Source organism: Colossoma macropomum, unplaced genomic scaffold, assembly GCF_904425465.1.
Source record: "Colossoma macropomum unplaced genomic scaffold, Colossoma_macropomum, whole genome shotgun sequence".
Classification (NCBI taxonomy): Eukaryota; Metazoa; Chordata; class Actinopteri; order Characiformes; family Serrasalmidae; genus Colossoma; species Colossoma macropomum.
In genome coordinates this window covers 20780671-20802278 of record NW_023494799.1, presented here as the reverse complement: position 1 = coordinate 20802278, position 21608 = coordinate 20780671, and the positions used below count along the sequence as shown (strand labels likewise).

General features: G+C 39.0%; 1 protein-coding gene across 1 annotated transcript in view; it reads right to left on the bottom strand.

Moving 5' to 3' along the window:
- LOC118819330 (protein kinase C-binding protein NELL1-like) overlaps positions 1 to 21608 on the bottom strand; it is a 377055-nt gene that overhangs the window by 283031 nt on the left and 72416 nt on the right. Inside the window, exon 3 of the mRNA XM_036587069.1 lies at positions 19670 to 19820. Coding sequence (XP_036442962.1) covers positions 19670 to 19820 — 151 coding nt within the window. The remainder of the gene's footprint in view (positions 1 to 19669; positions 19821 to 21608) is intronic.

The following is a 21608-nucleotide window of genomic DNA, read 5'->3' as shown; positions in this document are numbered from 1 at the left end:
TCTTTTTGAACTGCCGCTCACGCAATTCAACTGTCACTGGACAGTTGAACACGCTTGGAGGAAACGCCAACCGCCAGATCTGTTACGTCAGCTAACAGGCGCCTGCGCTGACTAGCCCCGCTTTGAGTGATGGGGGGAGAAGGGGGGCCATCCTACCCACCCACACAGAGTGAGGCCAACTGTGCTCTCTTGGACTCCCGGTTACGGATGGCTGTAGCATCACCAGGGATCGAACTCACGATCTCCTGATGATAGGGCCAACACTTAGACAGTTGCGCCAGTCGTGAGCCCTCTAATTTAATTTTTAATGACCATAAAGTAGAGTAGAACTCAGCTAATAAACCAATGAGAAGAAAGATAAATTTAAAAGAGTAAGTTCTGAAAGCCAATCAAAACAGAGCAGCTCCCAAAAAAACACGAGTTTAGAGACATTGAGTTTAGTCGTGAAAGAAAGAGGAGAACGTCACCAGCACACATGAGGAACACACTTTATCCAAACTATCATCTTCATTTAACCAAACAGAATTTAAAGATAATCAATATTGTTGGTTATCTGTAAAAAATAAAACATCATATTTATATCAAGCTCATCAATTGTTCTCACAAAATGCCAGCTAGTAATGTTTATATTTTCAGTGCAAGTCAAAGTATAACATTTCACTTTTCAATTGTATGATACTCCTACATCATGAATAAATTATTTTAAAAAAAGTTTTTCAGAAGGACATTTTTTAGGCTGATCTACAAGCGAAGCAGACACCGAATCGCAGACTGGGAAAACTTTGAGCAGTGAGTAGCATGTCTCAATCCGTCTGAGGTAACTGGCAACTCAATTATTATTGACTATCAACAAAAACAGATTAAACAGTCCTTTCTCTGCATCAGGGGTTCACAAACTTTTGCAACTTGCGGCCCATACAACCACAAAAGCTTCAGTGGATTTAAGCGATAAGATCACCATTTTCTCTCTTACGAAAAGCTCTCAGAAGAAAGCTTCAGACTGAGTTCAGCTGAAATCGACAGGTTTAGATGCATATTTGCTGCATTTACATTTATATTCACTGTGTTGAGATACATATTCGCTGCACTTACATTTATATTCACCATGTTTAGACTCCTATTGGCCGTATTTAGTCTGTTGGGATTGAAAGCTTCAGTTATAAAGCCCCCTGAGCAAACAGCACAGAGCTGCAGTTACTAGTTTGCAGTTCTCACACAGGTGAAGCCCAGAGCTGCATACTCACTGCTGTATTTCCTCCATTTCGGTTTTGCGTGCACTAAAAATATAAACACAACTAGGTAATATTTTACCAGAACAATGAATGAGCTTGATATAAAAAATCTTTTATTTTTGGTTTTATTTTTTATTTTTTGGTTAAATGCTTCTATCGTAACAAATTTTTGCTTTTTTAAAACAAAAACCTGCAGTACCACCACAGACCACTGGGCTGAAAACTTGAAAACTTGTATATGTTTAAGTAAAACCTGCTGTTTAAGGATCTAATTGATCTTTCCAGTATAGCTTAACTGGGGATTATTTATTTGTTGATGTTTACTGGTTCCAAAATTCAAAATTCTCCTGAGAGCAGATTGGAATGTAATTATTACTGTGTTTTTATTTGATAATGAAAATGGATGTAGTTTATGTTTGACATTACATTTTAGAGAAGAAAGGAACAGAAAAATCTTATTTTTATATTCTGAAAAAAAAAAATCTTAGTCTGGTCTTGACTACAACACTCAATTTCTACTTAATACAAAATGGCAGCTATTTATCAAACTAGCATGGCTTTGTGGATGTTTTACTGTAAGTGACTGTCAGACAGCTATGTTATTTAATGTATTCGTCATTGGGTTTACCAATCTGGTGGCAGTTATGGCAGCCATATAGGACTGGAATACAAGAAATCTAGTCTAAAGCACTATTTGTACAAGATTAGTTTTTTGCCAGTTTACCATAGGACGTCTAATGTTTATGACCGATTTGCATGGGATGAGAAATCTCAGTCTAATTGACAGAGATGCGTGGGGTTACTTGATTGATGTAGTTCATTTGCTAAAAAACTTGTAGAAAACACATTAATTTAGCTGTCTTAAGTGAATGCAGTCATCAGCTCAGGAATTCACAGCCAACAGCCAACTTCACAACATAAAATTAAACGTATGACATTTTAAAGCTCTGAGTTTGTAGTAGGACAGTACAGATCAGCCTGATTTTGGCCACAGGTAACCAGTAAACGCTTCTTTGGGCCTCCATACTTATGAAACCTGTTTTCCCCTGAATACGATACTGCTTTTACAGACATGTTGATTCACACAAGATTACTATAACCTGGGGTTATTTCTTCTGCTCGTTTTCTAGAAGGTAAACGCTGCTGGAATCTTTACTGATATGGGAGCGCACAGTGTGTAAAAATGACTGACATGGCGCATTTAGATAGGACTAAAATCACAGAGAAACGCTGGTAAAGATTTCATTATCCACCTCCTCATGTAAGACTGATCCCATCCCAAGCACTTAACACAGGTTCCCAATTAACTCCAGCCAATAACAGTTAACTCTGCACACAGATTTGTTTTTAGACTGGTCTACACAGTAATCTGATCAGACTGCAGGTGGTGGGTCATCACAGCTGAAGATAAGTGACACTATAGCGTGTATCATGTCCTCCTCTTCAGCCTGGCCTCCTCTGGATCAGCTCCTCAGCTCAGCTGCACATCTTTTAGGTAAAGAGGTCCTGCAGTGGCACCTTTTACCTCCATTTCTCCAGCTGTTACTCAGTTACCCAAGAAACAGGCTTTAGGTCACAGATTTTCACCTTGCTATTGGCTGTATCAGTGGAACAAAGCACTATGGCTTTAGTATAGCAACGAAAAACAACATGTATGAGTACAAGAACTCATATCAAACTCTGTTTTGTACAAAAAGCATTTTGGATGCTACAATATTCTGAGCCTTTAGGCTGCTAATGTTAGTGCTGGTGAAAACAGCTGGGCTCGGAGAATTGCGCCATAGCAACACATCTCAAACTCTTTCATTCGTTCTCGCGACTCGCAAAGAACAATCATCTTACACATTTTTCATTCATCAAGGTAAAAACAATGTAAATGTTCCCTCAAAGGTATAACAGTGGTTTTAAGGTGTACTTGTGAACCTTAAGTAGTTTTTTCCAGGTGAAAAGTAGATATTTGTACCTTTTCATAAATTACTGTAAAAAAAAACAACAAAAAAAAACAGGACAATAAAATAAAAAGCCTGGAGATGAGACGGGGTGTGTGGAGTCAATACAACTTAGAATATATTATTTTAATGGATTATGGTACAGTTATGTTCCCTGACTAAAGGTACTGAGATGTACCCTTGAGGGTCCCACCCCAGTGACAAGAGGGGTACTGCCCGAGTGAAAGTTTAGTACCTTTATTTCTGAGAGTGTAAGAACATTCCTAACAATCAACACAGCCATTTAAGTCTGTTCTTCTCATTCTCTGTACTAAAAAAACCCAGCTGTTCTCCAATAGTGGCCAACATTACGGCTGAACTGTATGGAGGGGAATAGCAAATTGTGATTCTTCTGACCGATACTGCGACTGTGATTTAAATTGTTATTTTCTGTAAATTGAGGTCCAGACATGTTTTTTTTTTGGCTAAGAATAACAGAACATCCACTTTTTCTGGCCTGAATGCATCAGTGAGTTGTGGTTGTGATGTCACAGCATATGCTTGTTTGCTTGCTTTTGGTTGGTCTGACTCATCTGCAGGCAGTTTACAAGTGCTGATATTAAACTAATGTTCCAACTTAAAGGGGAATTCCAACATTTTTTTCAAAATTTCTGCATAATTAACTGGGTAAGATGTTAACAGAGTCGTTCAGAGTGATTTGGTGTGGAATGCTCTGTTCTAGAGAAACTTACCAAGTTAGAATTGTTCATAGTGGTGGTGATAGGAACCAGATGTCCACCTCTAAAAGCTCCCTCACAGAAAGTTATTACATGAATGGTTATTAATACACTGCCTGAGACACTGTCTTACGATAGTTTTGTGATCCATTCATGGTGGAGGAATACACACAGGCAAAACAGTCCCCAAAGAACTTTTTCTTTCCAGATTTTCCACTATTTTACCATCAGTGTTTCATATAAAAACTGAGAAAACACGTGTAGGTTCACTGGTGGTTTTGGATAGTAAATAAAATGTCAATATTTGTGTTGTAGTCATGGCAAGCCCTGGTTCCAATCAGAACCACTGTAAATAAATCTGAGTCTGTAATGCTCTCTGTAAAGAACCATTTTACATCAGATCACTCTGCATGACTTTACATTGCAGCAACACAACATGAAGATTGGTGGAATTCCCCTTTATAACAACTTTTAACATGCAATTTTCTAAATAGAACCATGAACACTCAAAGAACCATTTGCATGCTTAAAGGTTCTTTGCATGGTGAAATGGTTTTCACACTGATAAATGTGTTGTATATGGTTTGATATAGCACCAAAACGCATTCTGCTATTGTTATATGCTTGACATTGTCACAATAGAAGAACTAAACTGTCACTAGGGCAGTACCCCTCTTGTCACTGGGGTGAAACCCTCAAGGGTGCATTTCAGTACCTTTAGCCAGGGTACTTTACTGCACCATAATCCACTGAAATTATATATTCTAAGTTGTATTGACTCCACACACCCCGTCTCGTCTCCAGGCTTTTTATTTTATTGTTCTGTTTTAAAATATTAAGTTATGAAAAGGTACAAATACATACTTTTCACCTGGAAAAACTTATTTAAGGTTCACAATTGGACCGTACAACCACTGTTAAGCCCTTGAGGGAACACTTACATTGTTTGTACCTCGATGAATGAGAAATGTTCCTGCACAGAACCTTTATTTCTAACAGTGTATAGAACCATTTTCAAAAAGGCTCTATATAGAGCATACACAACACATTCTTCATTAATCTGAAGAACCATTTCACCATGCAAAGAACCCTTTCAGCATGCAAATGGTTCTCTGAGTGTTCATGTTTCTATATAGAACCACTGTCTTTGCTACTGTCTATTTAGTTTTTAACAGTGTAGTCTATAATTAAAATTGCAGCTCCTGCCATTTGAAAATTACACTCTTTTGATATTTCCTGTGATTTCAATATAAAAATGATCAATCTTTCAGCCCTAATTAACATAAACACACAAAAGGCAAAAGAGCCACTTCCTTTAACCCTCTGGGCTCACGAACACCAAATGCCATGCGCCAAATTCTCTGTTTTAGCAAATCTCTAAGGACTGACCCATCACGCTGAAAACCCTTCATTCAGTCCACATCGGCGACACATGTGAAATCGCATGCAGAGAATTTACAGCTGCTGAGGTTGCTGCAGCGGTCTTGGAAAGTAGTGACAAAGATAATGAAGCATTTTGATATGAAACATGAGTATCATGTTACATGAAGACACTTTAAAGGAGAGTCTAAGAAGATATGAACAAATCGAGAAAATGACCTCAGAGTCTAGAGGGTTAAATGGACAGGACTACATGAGGTGAACAGACTTCATACAAATATCAGAAACTGTAAGTTCATCTTCCAATAGCTCACTTTACTCAGTGGTCCTCCATGAATATGACCCATCATCTCGCAGGTGAAGGATTCACCAGCTGAAGCATCTTTGCATTATAATATCACTGCATTCCTGATATAAAGGAAGAGTTTATTCATCAGTGTGAATGAAGCACAGCCTTGGTGCTGCATTATAGAAAGAAGAAAGCATGCAGTGTCTATTACACACACTGAGCATATAGTTTTGTACATTATAAAATTTTTATATTTCTCCACTGAGAGGGATCACTGAATGCACGCCTTTCACAGCTGAGCTGCTTTACAGTTCAGGACCAGAACTGCTGATGTGGAGAAGTAAACTCCATTCAGCCACGCTTCTGTATTCATTATGGAAATAAAGACATAATTAAACATCTAAAACTTTAAGTATATCATCAGCTATTTCACCCAACAGTCCTGTTAAAATTTAAGGCCACCATACAGGTTAATGCCTGCAAATGTATCACTGTTTTTAAGTAATTTAAACTCATTTGAATCCACAGTTTAAAAAAGTGCTGCACTGAATGTATTTGATTTAAAAGTGTACATAATTTCCACATGAATAAAATATGACATCAGTTATAACTCTGCCCTTCAATTTGCTTATTTTTGGGAGTAGACAAAAGGGTTCGCTCAGTTCGCTGCACTGCATCATATTCATTTTGGTTTGTTCACTGTGTTGCCAAAAAATACAGCATGTTTTCTACGTTATGCAAGTGAGTTTAGATACATTAAGGCTAATTTACAGTCCAGGCGACAAGCTAGGGTGTCTGATAAGGTGTCGTAGACCTTGTTGAGTATATCAAAAAATTGTCACGCGCTCTGATTGGATAGAAAGTTCTACGTTCTGGGGTGTTTCCATGGTCACGGCGTGAAGCTGTGTTTACTTTCTTGCTGCTCCGTTGCTTTCAGAAACAGAACGGGTTGCCAGCTATTCAGAAATAGGATCAAGATCTATAATACGCACCTGTGACAGTGTAATTTTCCCCACTGCACTTTCGGACTAAATGGAATTTTTGGGAAAACTGCTAATCTGGCAACCCTGTGTGACGGAGAAAGAACTCATGAGTTAAACATGCATGTGGAAAACAAGTACCTATTAATTCTGTTAATGTAGTGACCCTGCAGCTTAAAATCCTGCTGTTAATGCAGTTTGACTGTAGCTGCTGTTTTCTGTTCTATGCGGTTTCACCGTTGCAGTAGCTGCGCCGTCTTTCGCGCCAGTTTTCGTAGAAACTACAGATGAAATAATATTCCGATATTTTGTCGCTGGCTCTAATAAAACCAACTCTGCTCACCCAATGTTACACATGGCTACAGACAAAAAAATCATGTTTTGGCTTGTGCCTTCATCAGGGAGAGTTGAAATACAAACTCTACACAGGTGATTCAGTTCATTAGTCATATGACTTATGATGCAGTAAAATAAGTGATTCACAAATATCAGAGTTACATACAACAGTACAAAATACAAAAAAAGCTGTATACAAAAAACAAACACTGACATAATACCAAATGTATGTATACAATCCAAGGTCACAAATCTATAAAGGAGACCCTAGAGGGTGCCAATCTCACCATTTCATCAAATCTGTGTATTTTTCTGTGAAGGTACTACAAGATGTGTCTTTGTGCTGCTGAATTAGTTTAGTAAAAGTAAGTGTACAGCCCTGCTGCTCCATTTTTTAAAACAGACGTAACAAAGTAACGTTACAATAATACCTATATCTTGAACTATAACATGATCACAGACTAGATAAATACAGCATGTTTGGTTTGTAACTGCAAAGGTGAGGAGCAAATGTTTAGATCAGCCATATTTTCACTGCTCAAACAAGCTCAAGCTTAATGTATCAACTTCTGTTTGGGTACTACACACAGGTGGGAACAAGTCACTAATGTTTCAAGTAACAAGTAAGTCTCCAGTCTTCACACTCAAGTCCCGAGTCAAGACAGTTAAGTCTAAATTCAAGGCCTGAGTCAGTGAAGGTGAGTCTCAAGTCGAGTCAATAGTCCTAATCTTCAAGTCTTAAACAAATCAGTCTGCATTTTTCAGCTAATTTAAGGCCATAACACTGAATAATGGTAACAGTATTATAGCCTTTTAATGACAGCACATTAGCAGTGCATGGCTGTATATTCATTTTTTTAAATTATTTTTACCCTTCCATCTATACTGTGAACACACAGAATACTGCACTACACATGAAAAGAATTTTGAAAGTACTACTGAACTTACATATATATGTATATAAATTATTTGGGAACAATGAGCGTATAGGATTAAAAGCTCAGCCATCTAAAAACAACCGCTGAACAAAGTTTACAGAAAAGACAGCAAAATGATGGTGAATGTATGAAGCTGAAGTTGACTTTTTTTCGTCAGCTTCTTATTTGAATTTTCCGTTCCACCTTAAATGGTGCAGCAGTTACATTCCAGTGCCTCACTGCTGCACCATTTAAAGTGGAACAACTATTTCTAATATGACAGATAAAAAGTCATCAGCCTCGTGGTGAATGTTGTACTTGTTTTACCAGCAGAAGCTGTTAAAATCAGTCGACCAGAGAGAGCTGTGTCTCTCTTGTTTTGCTACCATGAGGAAAACGGTCAGTTCACCTGGTGAGTTTCTCCAGTAAGTGCTGAGTGACTGCGCATTTATGCTGTTGATGCTTTGCTAGTTTCCAGCTTATGGAGGCAAACCTGAGCTCTAAACACTTCACTTGTCTTCTGAAATACAACCACATTTCCAAAAACATTGGGATGCTGTGAAAAATGTAAATAAAAACAAAATGCATTCATGTGCAAATCATTTAAACCCTATACTTCATTGAAAATGTTTCAAAGACAACATATCAAATGTTGAAACTGTGAAATGTCATTGTTTTTTGAAACATATATGCCCATTTGATGCCAACAATACATTCCAAAAAAGTTGGGACGGGGGCAACAAAAGGCAAAAGTTAAAGGTGTGTAATGCTAAAAAAAAAAAACACCTGGTGGTTGATTGGCAACAGGTCAGTAACATGATTGGGTAAAAAAGAGCATCCCAGAGAGGCTGAGTCTTTCAGAAGTAAAGATGAGGAAGGGTTCACCACTGAAAGACTGCATGATCAAATAGTGGAACAATTCAAGAATAAACTTTCTCAACATAAAATAGCAAAGAACTTTTGCTTTTCATCATCTATGGTACATAATAAACATTAAAAGATTCAGAGAATCTGGGGAAATCTCTGTATGTAAGGGACAAGGCCAAAAACCAGTATTTGCTGGTCGTGATCTTTGGGCCCTCAGGCGGCACTACATTAAAAACGATTCTGTACGATTCATGATTCTGTAGAGGAAATCACTGCATGGGCTCAGAAACACTTCTGAAAAACACTGTTTGTGAAAACAGTTTGGTGCTGCATCCACAAATGCCAATTAAAACTCAAACGCAAAGGTATATAAACAGGATCAGGAATGCTGCCACCTTCTCTGGGCCCAAGCTCATTTAAAATTGAGAGGATATGGAAAAGTGTCTTGTGGCCCGACAAATTGACGTGAAATTCTTTTCGGAAATCAAGGACACTGTGTCCTCTGGGATAAAGACCACTCAGCTTATTATCAGTGCACAGTTCAAAAGCCAGTATTCATGATGGCAACATATGCTGCCATCCAGATGACATCTTTTTTAGGGATGGCTTTGCTTATTTCAGCAAGACAATGACAAACCACATTCTGCATGTATTACAACAGCATGGCTCTGTAGTAAAAGAGTCTGGGCGCTAAAATGGCCATTGAATTTTGTTTTTATTTACATATTACACAGCACCCCACTTTTTTGGAAATGGGGTTGTAAATTAAGCCGAGCATAAACATCTGACGATGCTGCTGTTTATTCAGTTTACAGCAAGAAAGGAATCCATTCGCATGAAAAGTAACCGATTGCGTATCTGTCTGCAGTCAGATTCTCCACGTTTCTTCAACATTGCGTCTTGAGTCTTTCAGAGTCATAAGCCTGAAGTCCGAGTCCGAGTCACTGGTGTTCGAATCAAAGTCGAGTCGCAGGTCATCAAATCTGTGACTTGAGTCGGACTCGAGTCCAAACCTCTGGTACTACAACCATTGAACCATTTTCATTGCAGTGGCATTTTAGAATGCAGCCACAAAAAAGTTTAAGTGGACTCTGTAAACGGTAACTGTGTCGATTTAATGTATCTTATTCATGCGGAACTGACTCACAGGCTTTAAATGTCAATTGAATGCATCACTTCTTCAGTGCACAGCACTGTTTTCAATTTTTAAAATGTATACGCTTTGATGTGCATATCTTAACTGATTACACTAAAAGTCTGTGTGGATGACCAAAAACAAACAGAAATGCACGCCTACAGTGAATTTCTCTTTCATGCTCACAACCTTGTCAACAGTGCTCTACACGTAACTGTCATGCTGCTGTCAGGCCTGTCAGTATGTTCATTTTGCAGCAGTAAAAAAAAAACCCTCAACTTTAATGTCACCACTAAATGACCCCTGCTCATCTTCGGCAGTTTCCATAGCAACGCAGGCCCCCCTCCTGCGCAGGGCTTTGTCCTAATCTTAAACAATTTAGACCAGCAAAATTAACAGCCATTATTGCAGAGCGTTTTTCCTTTTCATGGCGAAGCTCCTTTTCGCAGACATTAAAATTTGGCCAGATTCCAGTCGGGGAGGGGTGTTTGGGGGGGTAATAGGGAGGGACATTAGTTGGAGAGCAACCAGCTTGTCATCATTTGGCAAGCAATCAAAACATCATTTTGCCATCAGCCCAAATCTGACAGCTCATTTCAATCAAATGAAGGAGCGATTGAGCCCTTTGCATCTCGGCAGATAAAAGTGAGCACACACTGCAGCCTCTCCAGATCTTGACAATGAAGTGGAGCGTTGCCACTGCGCTGAACACTCACCACCTAGACACACACGAGCTGCTTGTTACTTTGCCTGAATTGTAATTTTCGGCTTCCGCTGTGTGATGTATAAAGACGCTCTCCTCCAGTCTACTCAGAATGTACTCACATACAAGCTTGTGCAAAAGTTTTGGCACCCCCAGTAAATAAGTGTAAATAAGTCAAAACACTTCTGTATATCTAAATACACAATTACTGTCTTGCTGAGGTGGGTACTAACTAGTTACATTTACTCAAGTACATGTACTTCTGAGTATCTTCAAATTATACTTCTACTCAGCTACATTTTTGCCATTCATATTTAGTTTCTAATTTCTTTTTTGTGTTTATTTTAATTTAGTGACAACAACTGTTCTTTGTGATTGGTCACATCTCTGACTTTGGAGTCGTCAACCCCTGTACTGATAGATGCTGGATGAACACTGCAGTTCTGTAAGATGACCTGATACTTCTGTACTTTTACTCAAGAAGTTTTTTGTGCCAAAACAGTGTAAAAATCAAAATATGCACAAAATACTACAAATCAATTATCATCTATCTATCAATGTCATTCTGTAAATACAGACTTACACATGTAAAAAAGATGGGTTCTTTAGTTAAGGCATTTTTTTTAGAACCCTGAGTTCTACATATAAATATTTCATTCTTTAATGGTTCTTTGCACGGTAAAATGGTTCTTCAGATTAATGGAGAATGTGTTCTCTATATAGCTATCTATCGACTGTTAAAAGCTTGACATCGTCACAATAACAACACTTTCTGGTGCTATACACAACACATTCTCCATCTGTCTGAAGAACTATTTCACCATGCGAAAAACAAATTAAGTATGCAATCGCTCTATATAGAACTAATGGTTCCAAAAAGAACCATTACGTTTACTACAAAACCCTTGAAGAACCATCTTTCTTAAGTGAGTGCACCAGGTTTTACATCATTCTCAGACAAGCCGCTGTGTCAAAGACAGAACAACCGAGCAGGACCGAATATCCAGCTGGAGAAAAGGCTGTGCACATCAGAGAGCAGAGCTGTAGTCTGTGTGAAGACAGAGAAGACTAGAAGAAAGGAGGAAAGAAAAAAGATAGTGCTGTAAGGCTTTGAGAGGGACCCTCAGGGATCTTCAGGTGAAACTGCTGTCTGTACAGAATCCAGCCTCTGCTCACCCATCATAAACCGCTACGCTCAGCTGTTACGGCCCAGCATGAGCTCTCTCTTAACAAGACACCGGACGGACGGAGGCTCATCACACAGCTGAGGCTGATTTTATGTGTCATGCAGATGAGGATTATTTTTCTCCCTAATGAAGATGTCAGGAATGAGTCAGTGACGAGGCAAATGTGGAGGAGCTGACTCAGTCCGAGAAGAAACAGAAGCTGATCTGATCGTTAAAATCTGGCCCCAGGGTTGTTGGTGAGCCAAACAGGTCATTAAAATGGATCAGCATGTGGAACTGGAGCTTTCTTGGAGCTACTGTGTTTCCTATCACTGTATAAAAGAAGCTTCATGCCGCCTTTATTGTTGGATCCACTGCAATTGTGAAAGCAATACACAAAGCTCTTATTTATCTGTTTCAGAGAGACAATGATTATTGAGTGCATATAAACGCACTCAATAATCGGATCTGATTTCTGCAGTTATCATTATTCAAATGGTCATGTAAACAGCACACTGATTTCTTAGATCAGAGTAAGGTCTAGAAATCTGATTAAGAAATCCGATAAAGAGGCTGGATTTTAACGCAGTGATCGGATTTCTCAGTGCATGTAAACTCTTACTCTGATTTCTTTCAGATTTCTCAGTCTACACACGTGCGAAAACAGGCAGTACCGGAAATAAGCGAGCAGCGTTGCTGCAAGACACAGCAAAACACTTTTGGAGCAACGCTGAAACCAAATACATGCATGGTGAACTGAAGGATTTAAATATACTTCATTTTCTAGATGAGGTATGTTCATAATTTCATGTAAAGTGGCATGACGTTTAAAAAAAAAAAAGCCGTTGCATGAAGTTTGAGTTTTACATTACGGTTACGCCACGTCGTCTTCTGTGGGTTGTAAAGCAGAAACTTGATTACTGCCTGACTCATGTGGACCTGGAGGTTTACGTATGTAAACACGTTGATCGGATTACTGACAAAAAATGATTTTCTGTGGTTATCAGATTATTAAGTGCATGTAAATGCACTCAATAAATAAAACAGCTGTGTTTTTCAGATTTAACATACATAAAATATACTTGTATTGGGCAAAATAGTAAAAACAGAAATGAACAATATAGCTTTCTAACTCTAACGACAAAGGCAAGTGTGAGCAAGTACACAGCGGCTTCTCTGAGCTCAGCAAAAATACTGCTAAATGTTCTACGTTCTATTTTCTAAAGCCATTTGGCTCATACACTGCATCATCAGATGCTGCTGGAATTTAGTAAATATTAGAGTTATTCACGCTACCTATTACAGCAAAAGCTGTAGAGCCTCCAGGCTTGTTTTGAGGACCACATGACACAGCAGAAGCAGCTGGCTGAGCAAGGGGTCGCTGTAGTGGTGTGCAGGGAAAGGCAGCTGGTCTGCACGCTAGGCTAAAGGCTAATCGCTAATCCCTACAGCTAATTCCTAACTTGCCTCAGACTGCAGCTCACTACACAGGAGGAGAGGGACTTGGCATGTTTTGCACTGTTTGTATTTTTATTGCATTATTTGTGCTTATTTGTGGTCTACAGGTACAACGCATAGTGATTTTAGGCTTGTGCGCAGCTGCTCGGACATGGAAACCCATTTCATGACCACCGATGGAGGATGACCAACACAAACTGTGCAGCAGCAGATGAGCTATCGTCTCTGACTTTACATCTACAAGGTAGACTGACAAGGTAGGAGTATCTGAGAGTGGATAGTGAGTAGACACAGTGTTTACAAACTCCAGCAGCACTGCTGTGTCTGATCCACTCGCACCAGTGCAACACACACTAACATACACCACTACATCAGTGTTACTGCAGTGCTGAGAATGATCCACCACCCAAATAGTACCTGCTCTGTGAGGGTCCATGGGGGTCCTGACCACTGAAGAACAGGGTAAAAGGGGGCTAACAAAGTATGCAGAGAAACAGATGGACTACAGTCTGTAATTGTAGAACTACAAAGTGCACCTATATAGTAAATGGAGCTGATAAAATGGACAATGAGCATAAAAACAAGGAGGTGGTCATTATGTTATGCCCGATTGGTGTATATTAAATAATAAGAACCACTTCAACAACTTCAGTAAACACAAAATATCTTGATTGTGCAAAACAGTTAAAAACGGAGCTGAAGAGTATACAGATAAACCTGTGGTGTTTACACATCAGCACACAGCAGCTTCTCTGGCTCAAAAACGGAGCTGATTGTTGTTTCACATCCAATTATCTCAAGTCGTGCGTAATGTTCACTTGCGCTGCATCTCTGAGTGTCAGTTCAGTTAATTTCATTTAGCGGCTAGCGGGCTGCTATGCTAAAAGCTAAATCGAGGCTAAAGGCTATTATTACGCCGAGAGTCTGGCGGTTACTTCGGCTCTCTAAGTGACATTAACAAGACTAAGTGACCACACAGCGGCAGACAAGCGATTACTGAAAGACGCAGCTCAGCCACTCAGGTAATGTCATGAGCATTTTAACTGCTCCTTGTCGTCCCACACTGGCGACGTGTTAAGTTCTGTCTACTGGTGCGCATGCCTGTGTCAGAAATTGCTTTGTGGTATCGGTCATACGTATCGGTATCCCCATCATTGATACAGATACTGCATTTAAGTACCACTATCAGCGCCAATACTGACAAGGTATCGTATCAGTGCAACACTATTTTATACATCTGTTAGCAGTGGGTGTGGCTAAAACACCTGGACTCAATTAGGAGGGGTGTCCACATACTTTTGGCCATGTAGTGCATGTGGATCAGTGGCTAGGCTATGCAGCTATGCTGTATTTGTGTAACTCTTGCTGGGCAGTGTAGAGAAGGGCAAAAACATGATGACATCCTAAATTCTGTCAAACTTAAGCTGTGAGAACACCACGTAACACGACAAGCAACATTTTAGATGCTAGTTTTATGCCAGAATGAACCTTCTAGGCTCCATGCACGCTCATATAACCACGTATTAATTAGATCACTCATTGTCATAGTGCACAGCCACTTGACACAAGTGAAGGCTTTTCCCTCCCAGAAGTGCAGGAGAAAATCAATGTTTTTCATGTTTCTTTAGGCTGTTCATTGGGAAGTGTTCTCAGCGATGTCTCAGTGTTCTCCTTGATAATACCTCCAGGCCCAAACAAAGCTACTCGCATGCCGAACGCTTCTGATGCACGAGCAGCTGCTGGAATCCGAACTGACATCAAAAGAGCTTTTAAAATAACTCTGATGGTGCCAGACTGAACACATCAGTGTCTAACTTTAGCTCAATCATGAGTTTCTAAATAAATCTAAAAGGTAAGAACCCTGACAGTGGAACACTGCATTGTCTGACTTTCCAAACTACAGAACCCAGAACCTCAGCAAAGCTTACATCTCTTAAAAGGGCCCAGATCTGGAAAAACAAATGTCCCAACCATTTTTTTTTTTAAATAAAAAGTGATGTTAGCATGAAAACATTATTTTTTCGTTCATACAGCCAGTACATAACCAACTGTTTGTACCACGCTAGTCTTCTAGACATACTACACTGTTAGAAATAAAGGCTCTGTGCAGGTAGATTTTTCGTTCATCAAGGTACAAACAATGTAAATATTCCCTCAAAAGGTACAACAGTAGGTTTAAGGTCCAATTGTGAGCCTTAAATAACTTTTTCCAGGTGAAAAGTATGTATATGTACCTTTTTATAACCCAATGTTTTAAAACCAAACAATAAAATAAAAAGCCTGGAGACGAGACGGGGTGTGTGGAGTCAGTACAATTTAATATAATTTCAATGGAGCAGCACATCTAAACAGAGTGAGACAGTCTGCCTACACATCACACAAAAACTGATTTATGGTCAGCAAATTTGAATAACAAATCACTTGTTTAATAGCTAGCTGCTCTCCACGCGCGGATCATCAAGTTATAGGCCCCTGGGCACAAATATTTGGTGGGCTCCTACCTGGCTACCTTTTTTGTGGTAATTTTTTATGATATTACAGCAGGCTATGTGAGGCCTACGCAGCACCACAATGGCAGCACACTAACCACAATGTTGGGCACATTACCACTATAAGTGCATATTTTTTTCCAATAAAAATAAAACAATAGCAATATTACACACACATTAACAGGTTTATATATGGTTTCTTCTTTGTGTTTTAGAATTTTAACTTGCATCTATGGATGCAGCGATGAATTGTCTTCACAGACAGTGGTCTTCAGAAGTGTTTCTGAGCCCATGCAGTTATTTCTTCTTCAGAATCATGTCTGTTTTTAATGTAGTGCTGACTGAGCGCCCAAAGATTATGGCCAGCAAATACTGGTTTTTTGTCTTGTCCCACTTACATACAGAGATTTCTCCAGATTCTCTGAATCTTTTAATGTCATTACGTACCGTAGATGATGAAAAGCAAAAGTTCTTTGCAATTTTATGTTGAGAAACTTTATTCTTGAATTGCTGCACTATTTGTCCAAGCAGTCTTTCACAGAGTGGTGAATTCCTCCTCATCTTTACTTCTGAAAGACTCAGCCTCTCTGGGATGCTTTTACACCCAATCATGTTACTGACCTGTTGCCAATTAACCACAAGGTGTTTTTTTTTTTATAGCATTACACAACTTTACCAGCCTTTTGTTGCCCCCGTCCTAACTTTTTTGGAACGCGTTGTTGGCTTCAAATTCAAAATTGACATATTTTTCAAAAAACAATGAAATTTCTCAGTTTCAACTTTTGATATGTTGTCTGCATACTATTTTCAGTGAAACGTGGTTAAAATGATGTGCACATCATTGCATTTTTCTTTTATTTACATTTTGTACAGCATCCCAACTTTTTTGGAAATAGGGTTTATTTTTTTGTGATTTATATCTTACCCCTGATAACGGTTTGCACACCACTGCTGACAAGGACAACTTTCTTCATTTAACTTGAACGGACATTTATATTTGGCTTTGGAAATTATCATCATCTACTCTGTCAAAGTATCAGATCTCTCTTTTACAGAGCCCCCACATATCTTGAATATCTGGAGCTTCAAATCCAAAATACATTCACAATAACACTAGCTCATTGCTAAAAACCTGAACGCTTGAGCAAAGAATTAGAGAACAGTCTAACCTTTGATCGACTGTAACACAATGGCAATTTTTATTTTGCACAGCATCCCAACTTTTTGGAAATGGGGTTGTAAAACAACCCCTCCAAAAATCTGTTTTCAGTTTTTAAGACAGTGTGATTACAAAGACAATGTTTCCTCTGCTCACCTGCACCGCATCGCTCATCAGTGACATGCTCAGTCTTAGCAACCTGGGCAGATTGTGCATTATTCCCCGGAATAGCATTTTATGCTACTTTCATGAAAATGATTATTTGTTAGTGATCTTTTTCCATCATCTTATAGCACTTCAAGTCTAATTCATCAATATAACAATAAACCCAATATGCAACACCCCTGTGTGTTTAGATGTGTTTACAGCAGAGCAGTAAAACAGTCCCAAAAGTGTTAGATCATTACATACACTTTCTGTCAGGTCTTCATGGAAATAATAGCATGACTGCATTAACAGTATATTAGAGCTTCTAAAGTAAATTTGCTGTCTCATTCGATGCCCTCTTACAGCCAATACTAGGTAATCTTACTGTAGAAGCACATATTCCACAAAAAAAACATCAATATCATTTTAAAACAAAGAAACATATACTGTACTATTTCATTAGCCTTTTTCATAATGTACAAGACCTAAAGCACCTCTAACTACATTCAGGCGTGTAGGTGTTCTTTAACAAACAGCACAACCTTACATGCTGACAATGAATTTCAGGTGGCATGAGGTTATTTGAATAATGCTATTTGGTGACTATTGACTTTCATTCATGGTTAGTAACATTAGTGATGTAAAAGCAACAGTGCAGTCAGTAATGCTATTCAGCTCACACCTTCATTATAGTGTGTTCTTCAAGCTGTTTTACCAATTTTGTCATAACTTAGCACAAGAACACTGCAAGGAGACTCTTTTCAGCAAATTCCCTACAGTTACCTCCATATTCCAGTGCTTTTTCCTTTTCCTCACAACATTCTTGAAGGCTTGAGTAATCAAACAGCCCATCATGTGTAGACTGAAGATTTCAAAGAGGAAAAACATTCAAATTTATTATAAGCTTCCACTGAGAACTCAAAAACAGCTCAAGCTAACACTATTTATGTAATGAATACATGAGATGCCAGAAAGGCACTTTGCCAAATCCAGTTCAGAATACAAGGCAATAGGGGTTCATCAGCCAGTTATATTTCTTTTCTCTACTGCTTTTCTGCCCAGACATTATCCTTTCAAAATATAAACCTTTGTAATTAAGCTGTAGTTTTCCTCTGTGTTCATGGTTCTGTACTGGACAACAACGATTCTCACATGGTTTAGATTTAAAAGGCTCTAAATTATGCTTTTTTTCCCCCAGTTATGACATTTGTATGACTTTATACACCAAAAAGAGTCATCTCATTTTTGTATAACCTCTCTTTATCCCTTACAACAGTGGTTGGCAACCCAAATGTTAAGAGCCATTTTGTCCTGTTTAAACAAAAAAAATCTAACCACCCTGAGAGCCACAACCTGAGAGCCTGGGAGTCATGTCCATTTTATTGAAGTAATGTTTTACCATCTTGGCTGTAAATATGTCTCAGTGTGTGCTAATGTCCTAGTATAGGATAAAAAAATTATTATAAACGACTTACTTTGCTCTGGTTTAAGCTTTAGCTCCACTATAGCTACTTTTCCTGCATCCTCAAAAGTTCAACAGTTTCTTGTAAAATGTCCCTCAATTTTTGATTTTTTACGAGGCTGAAGTCAGCTTGTCTTTCTTTATCTTGGCTTTGATGGCTGAGCAGCTGCACACAAGCCTAAGATCACTATGTATGATGCCAAGCGTCGGCTGGAGTGGTGTAAAGCATGCCGCCACTGGACTCTGGAGCAGTGGAAACATGTTCTCTGGAGTGACGAATCATGCTTCACCATGTGGCAGTCTGATGGATGAATCTGGGTTTGGTGGATGCCAGAAGAACGCTACCTACTGGAACGAATCATGCCAACTGTAATGTTTGGCAGAGGAGGGATAATGGGCTGGGGCTGTTTTTCAGGGTTTGGGCCCCTTAGTTCCAGCGAAGGGTAATGTTAATGCTACAGCATTTAAAGACATTTTACACAATTAGATGTATCCAATTTTGTGGCAGCAGTTGAAGGCCCATAGTTTCGGAATGGAACGTCCAACAAGCACATAGGTGTGCCGGTCAGGTGTCTCCGTATTTTTGGCCATATAGTGCATGTAAACATCTTGCTTTTTGAGACATCACAAACAATCCAATCAAAACAGAACTTACATTTTGAAGCACTGAGTATGTTTACATGCACTTAATAATTCGCTAACTGCAGAAGATCAGATTTTGTCAGTAATCTGATCAATGCGTTTACATGCGATTGAGTAATCAGATAATGGGGAAACTCTGGGTCTAGATGAGTCAGGCAGTAACTGAATTTGTGCTTTGCAAACGGCCAATAAACTCACAGAATAAGAAGTGACATAAACATGACGTAAAACTTTATGCCACGTTTTTTTTTTTTAAACATCATGCCACTTCACCTAAAAATATGAATATACATCATGCAGATGATAAAGAATATTTATATCCTTCATTTCGTCAAGCATGTAGTTGGTTTCAGCATTGCTTCAAAAGTGTTTTGCTGCGTCTCGCAGCAATGCTGCCTGCTTATTTCCGCTACCGTCGACTGATGTGGCACGTGTAGACTGAGAAATGCGAAAGAAATCAGAGTAAGAGTTTACATGCACTGAGAAATCTGATTACTGAGCTATCATGTGCACCAAATTAGGCTTCAAAAACTGCTTTTTTCTGGTTTGATCCACTCAGATATGAATAAGATAATTCCAACAGGCTTGTGCAGCCATTAAGGTACAATGAAATAAAAAGGAAACAAAAGGAGATATATCTACCTGTGCTCAGCCTCATGGATGGAGAAAAGGACTCCAGAGGTGGACGCTTTCTGCTGGATGGAGGCCATGAAGGTAAACTCACTTTTGCTCCTGAACATCTCCAGCACTTTGTCTGTAATCCGTGAAGGAGCGTGGATGGCTCTCTGTGCATCTGCAAATCAGAACAGGAACCGCTGTCAGATGTCAACAGATATGGGACAAAATGTGTGTACTGTTTAGGGAACACACAATAATATCGGAATCATATCAGCATGGGCAGACATTTGCTGAAAACCACGGCTCTTAAAAGATAGTTCCTCAAGGTTTCTTTAATAAAGACAAATGGTTCTATATAGAACCATCTGTATGCTTAAAGGGTTCTTTGCATGGTGAAATCATTCTTCAGTGTGCTCTAAACAGAACTTTTTTGAAAGGAGTTCTATGTAGCACCAAAAAGTATTCTGCTATTGTTACGATGTCAAGCTTGTAATGACAGAAGAACCTTTTTGGTGTGGTACAGAACCCTTTTTCTTCAGATTGATGGAGAATTCCACCATGCAAAGAACCCTTTAAGTATGCAAATGGTTCTTGAATGTTCATAGTTCTATAAAGTGTATACATAAGCTTTGGACAGATGTTTAGATTTGACACTAAAAGATCTGCGTTTTATTGTTTTTACTGCGTTTGTGTCCCTACAGAAATAAATGTTATTTCTCTGTAACGCTAATTCAGGTAAATTTAGTTCCAATTTTCACATTTTATTAATGTTTATATATCATACTTCCAGTCAAAACAAACATTAAGAGAAAGTTATTCAATTTTCAAAGTCAGGAAAAAAGCAGAAAATGTATATTGGATTGAAAACCACACAGAAGCCTCAACAACTAAATATAATATTCTTTTTCTAGTCTTTATTACAGCTTCCATTCTTTTCAGGAAACTCACTTTCAGTTTCTCAAAGAAATCTGCAGACACACCTTCAGCGTCCACTTCAGGCTTAGAAGCTGGTTTATCATTTCCTCAGAAATATCCTCTGAAAAATGATGAACTTGCATGTAATTGGAATGTTATGGTAATGCAGTCATTTCTTTTGCCAATATTGGTAATTTCTGTAGCTCCAGCATTCTAGAGTAAAGCAACCATATCAGTTTTCAACCAATAAAACTGTGGGTGCTGCAAAATACTGATTAATGATATATTGAGCAGCAGTACTGTCAACCAGCATGCAAATCTATGACTTGTTTTTAGACTGTTTCATTTTCTCTTTAATTGCAGGCAGCATTTGAGGAGGAACGACAGGCTTTGTGACGGACTACTCCATTAATCTGCTTTATTACCATCACAACACAAGCCCTCCACTCTCTCTCCCCAACACCGCTATTAGGTTTAGAATAACACGCCGCGCTTTAGACCTCGTGACACACTCAGAGCGAAGTACTTTCATGCTAATTGCTTGCATAGAACAGTATAAAGGCAGAGGCCTTCCCTAGGTGATTAAGTTCATAGCTCTTATTGTATGTGACAGCTGTTTGTGGGCGATTTACAGCTGCTCAGTAGTTTAATGCAGCTGGTCTTTCACCTCCATCAAACCACAACTCTGTGTGCCTCCATTGTCTGTTTAAACTGAACACAGGCACGTTTCAGAACCTGCATGTGAGAGGAAACTCAGCCTGAGAAGAAGAGGAGGGGCCACAGAGGGTCAGGGATGACCTGATTGGCTCCTTCTAAGCAATCGTCACAGTTTCTCTGTCAACAAAAATCGCCCATCAAGCCATCCAAAAAGAACATCCACCCCCTACAGCAGTGAGAAATGTTTTTGAGGTAGTTACCTTAAAGGGGAATTCCACCAATTTTTCAAAGTTTCCGCATAGCTGAGTATTTGAGATGTAAAAAATGAGTGATTCAGAGTGGTTTGGTCTGAAATGGTTCAGATTTCTTTATTGTGGTGGTGATAAGAACC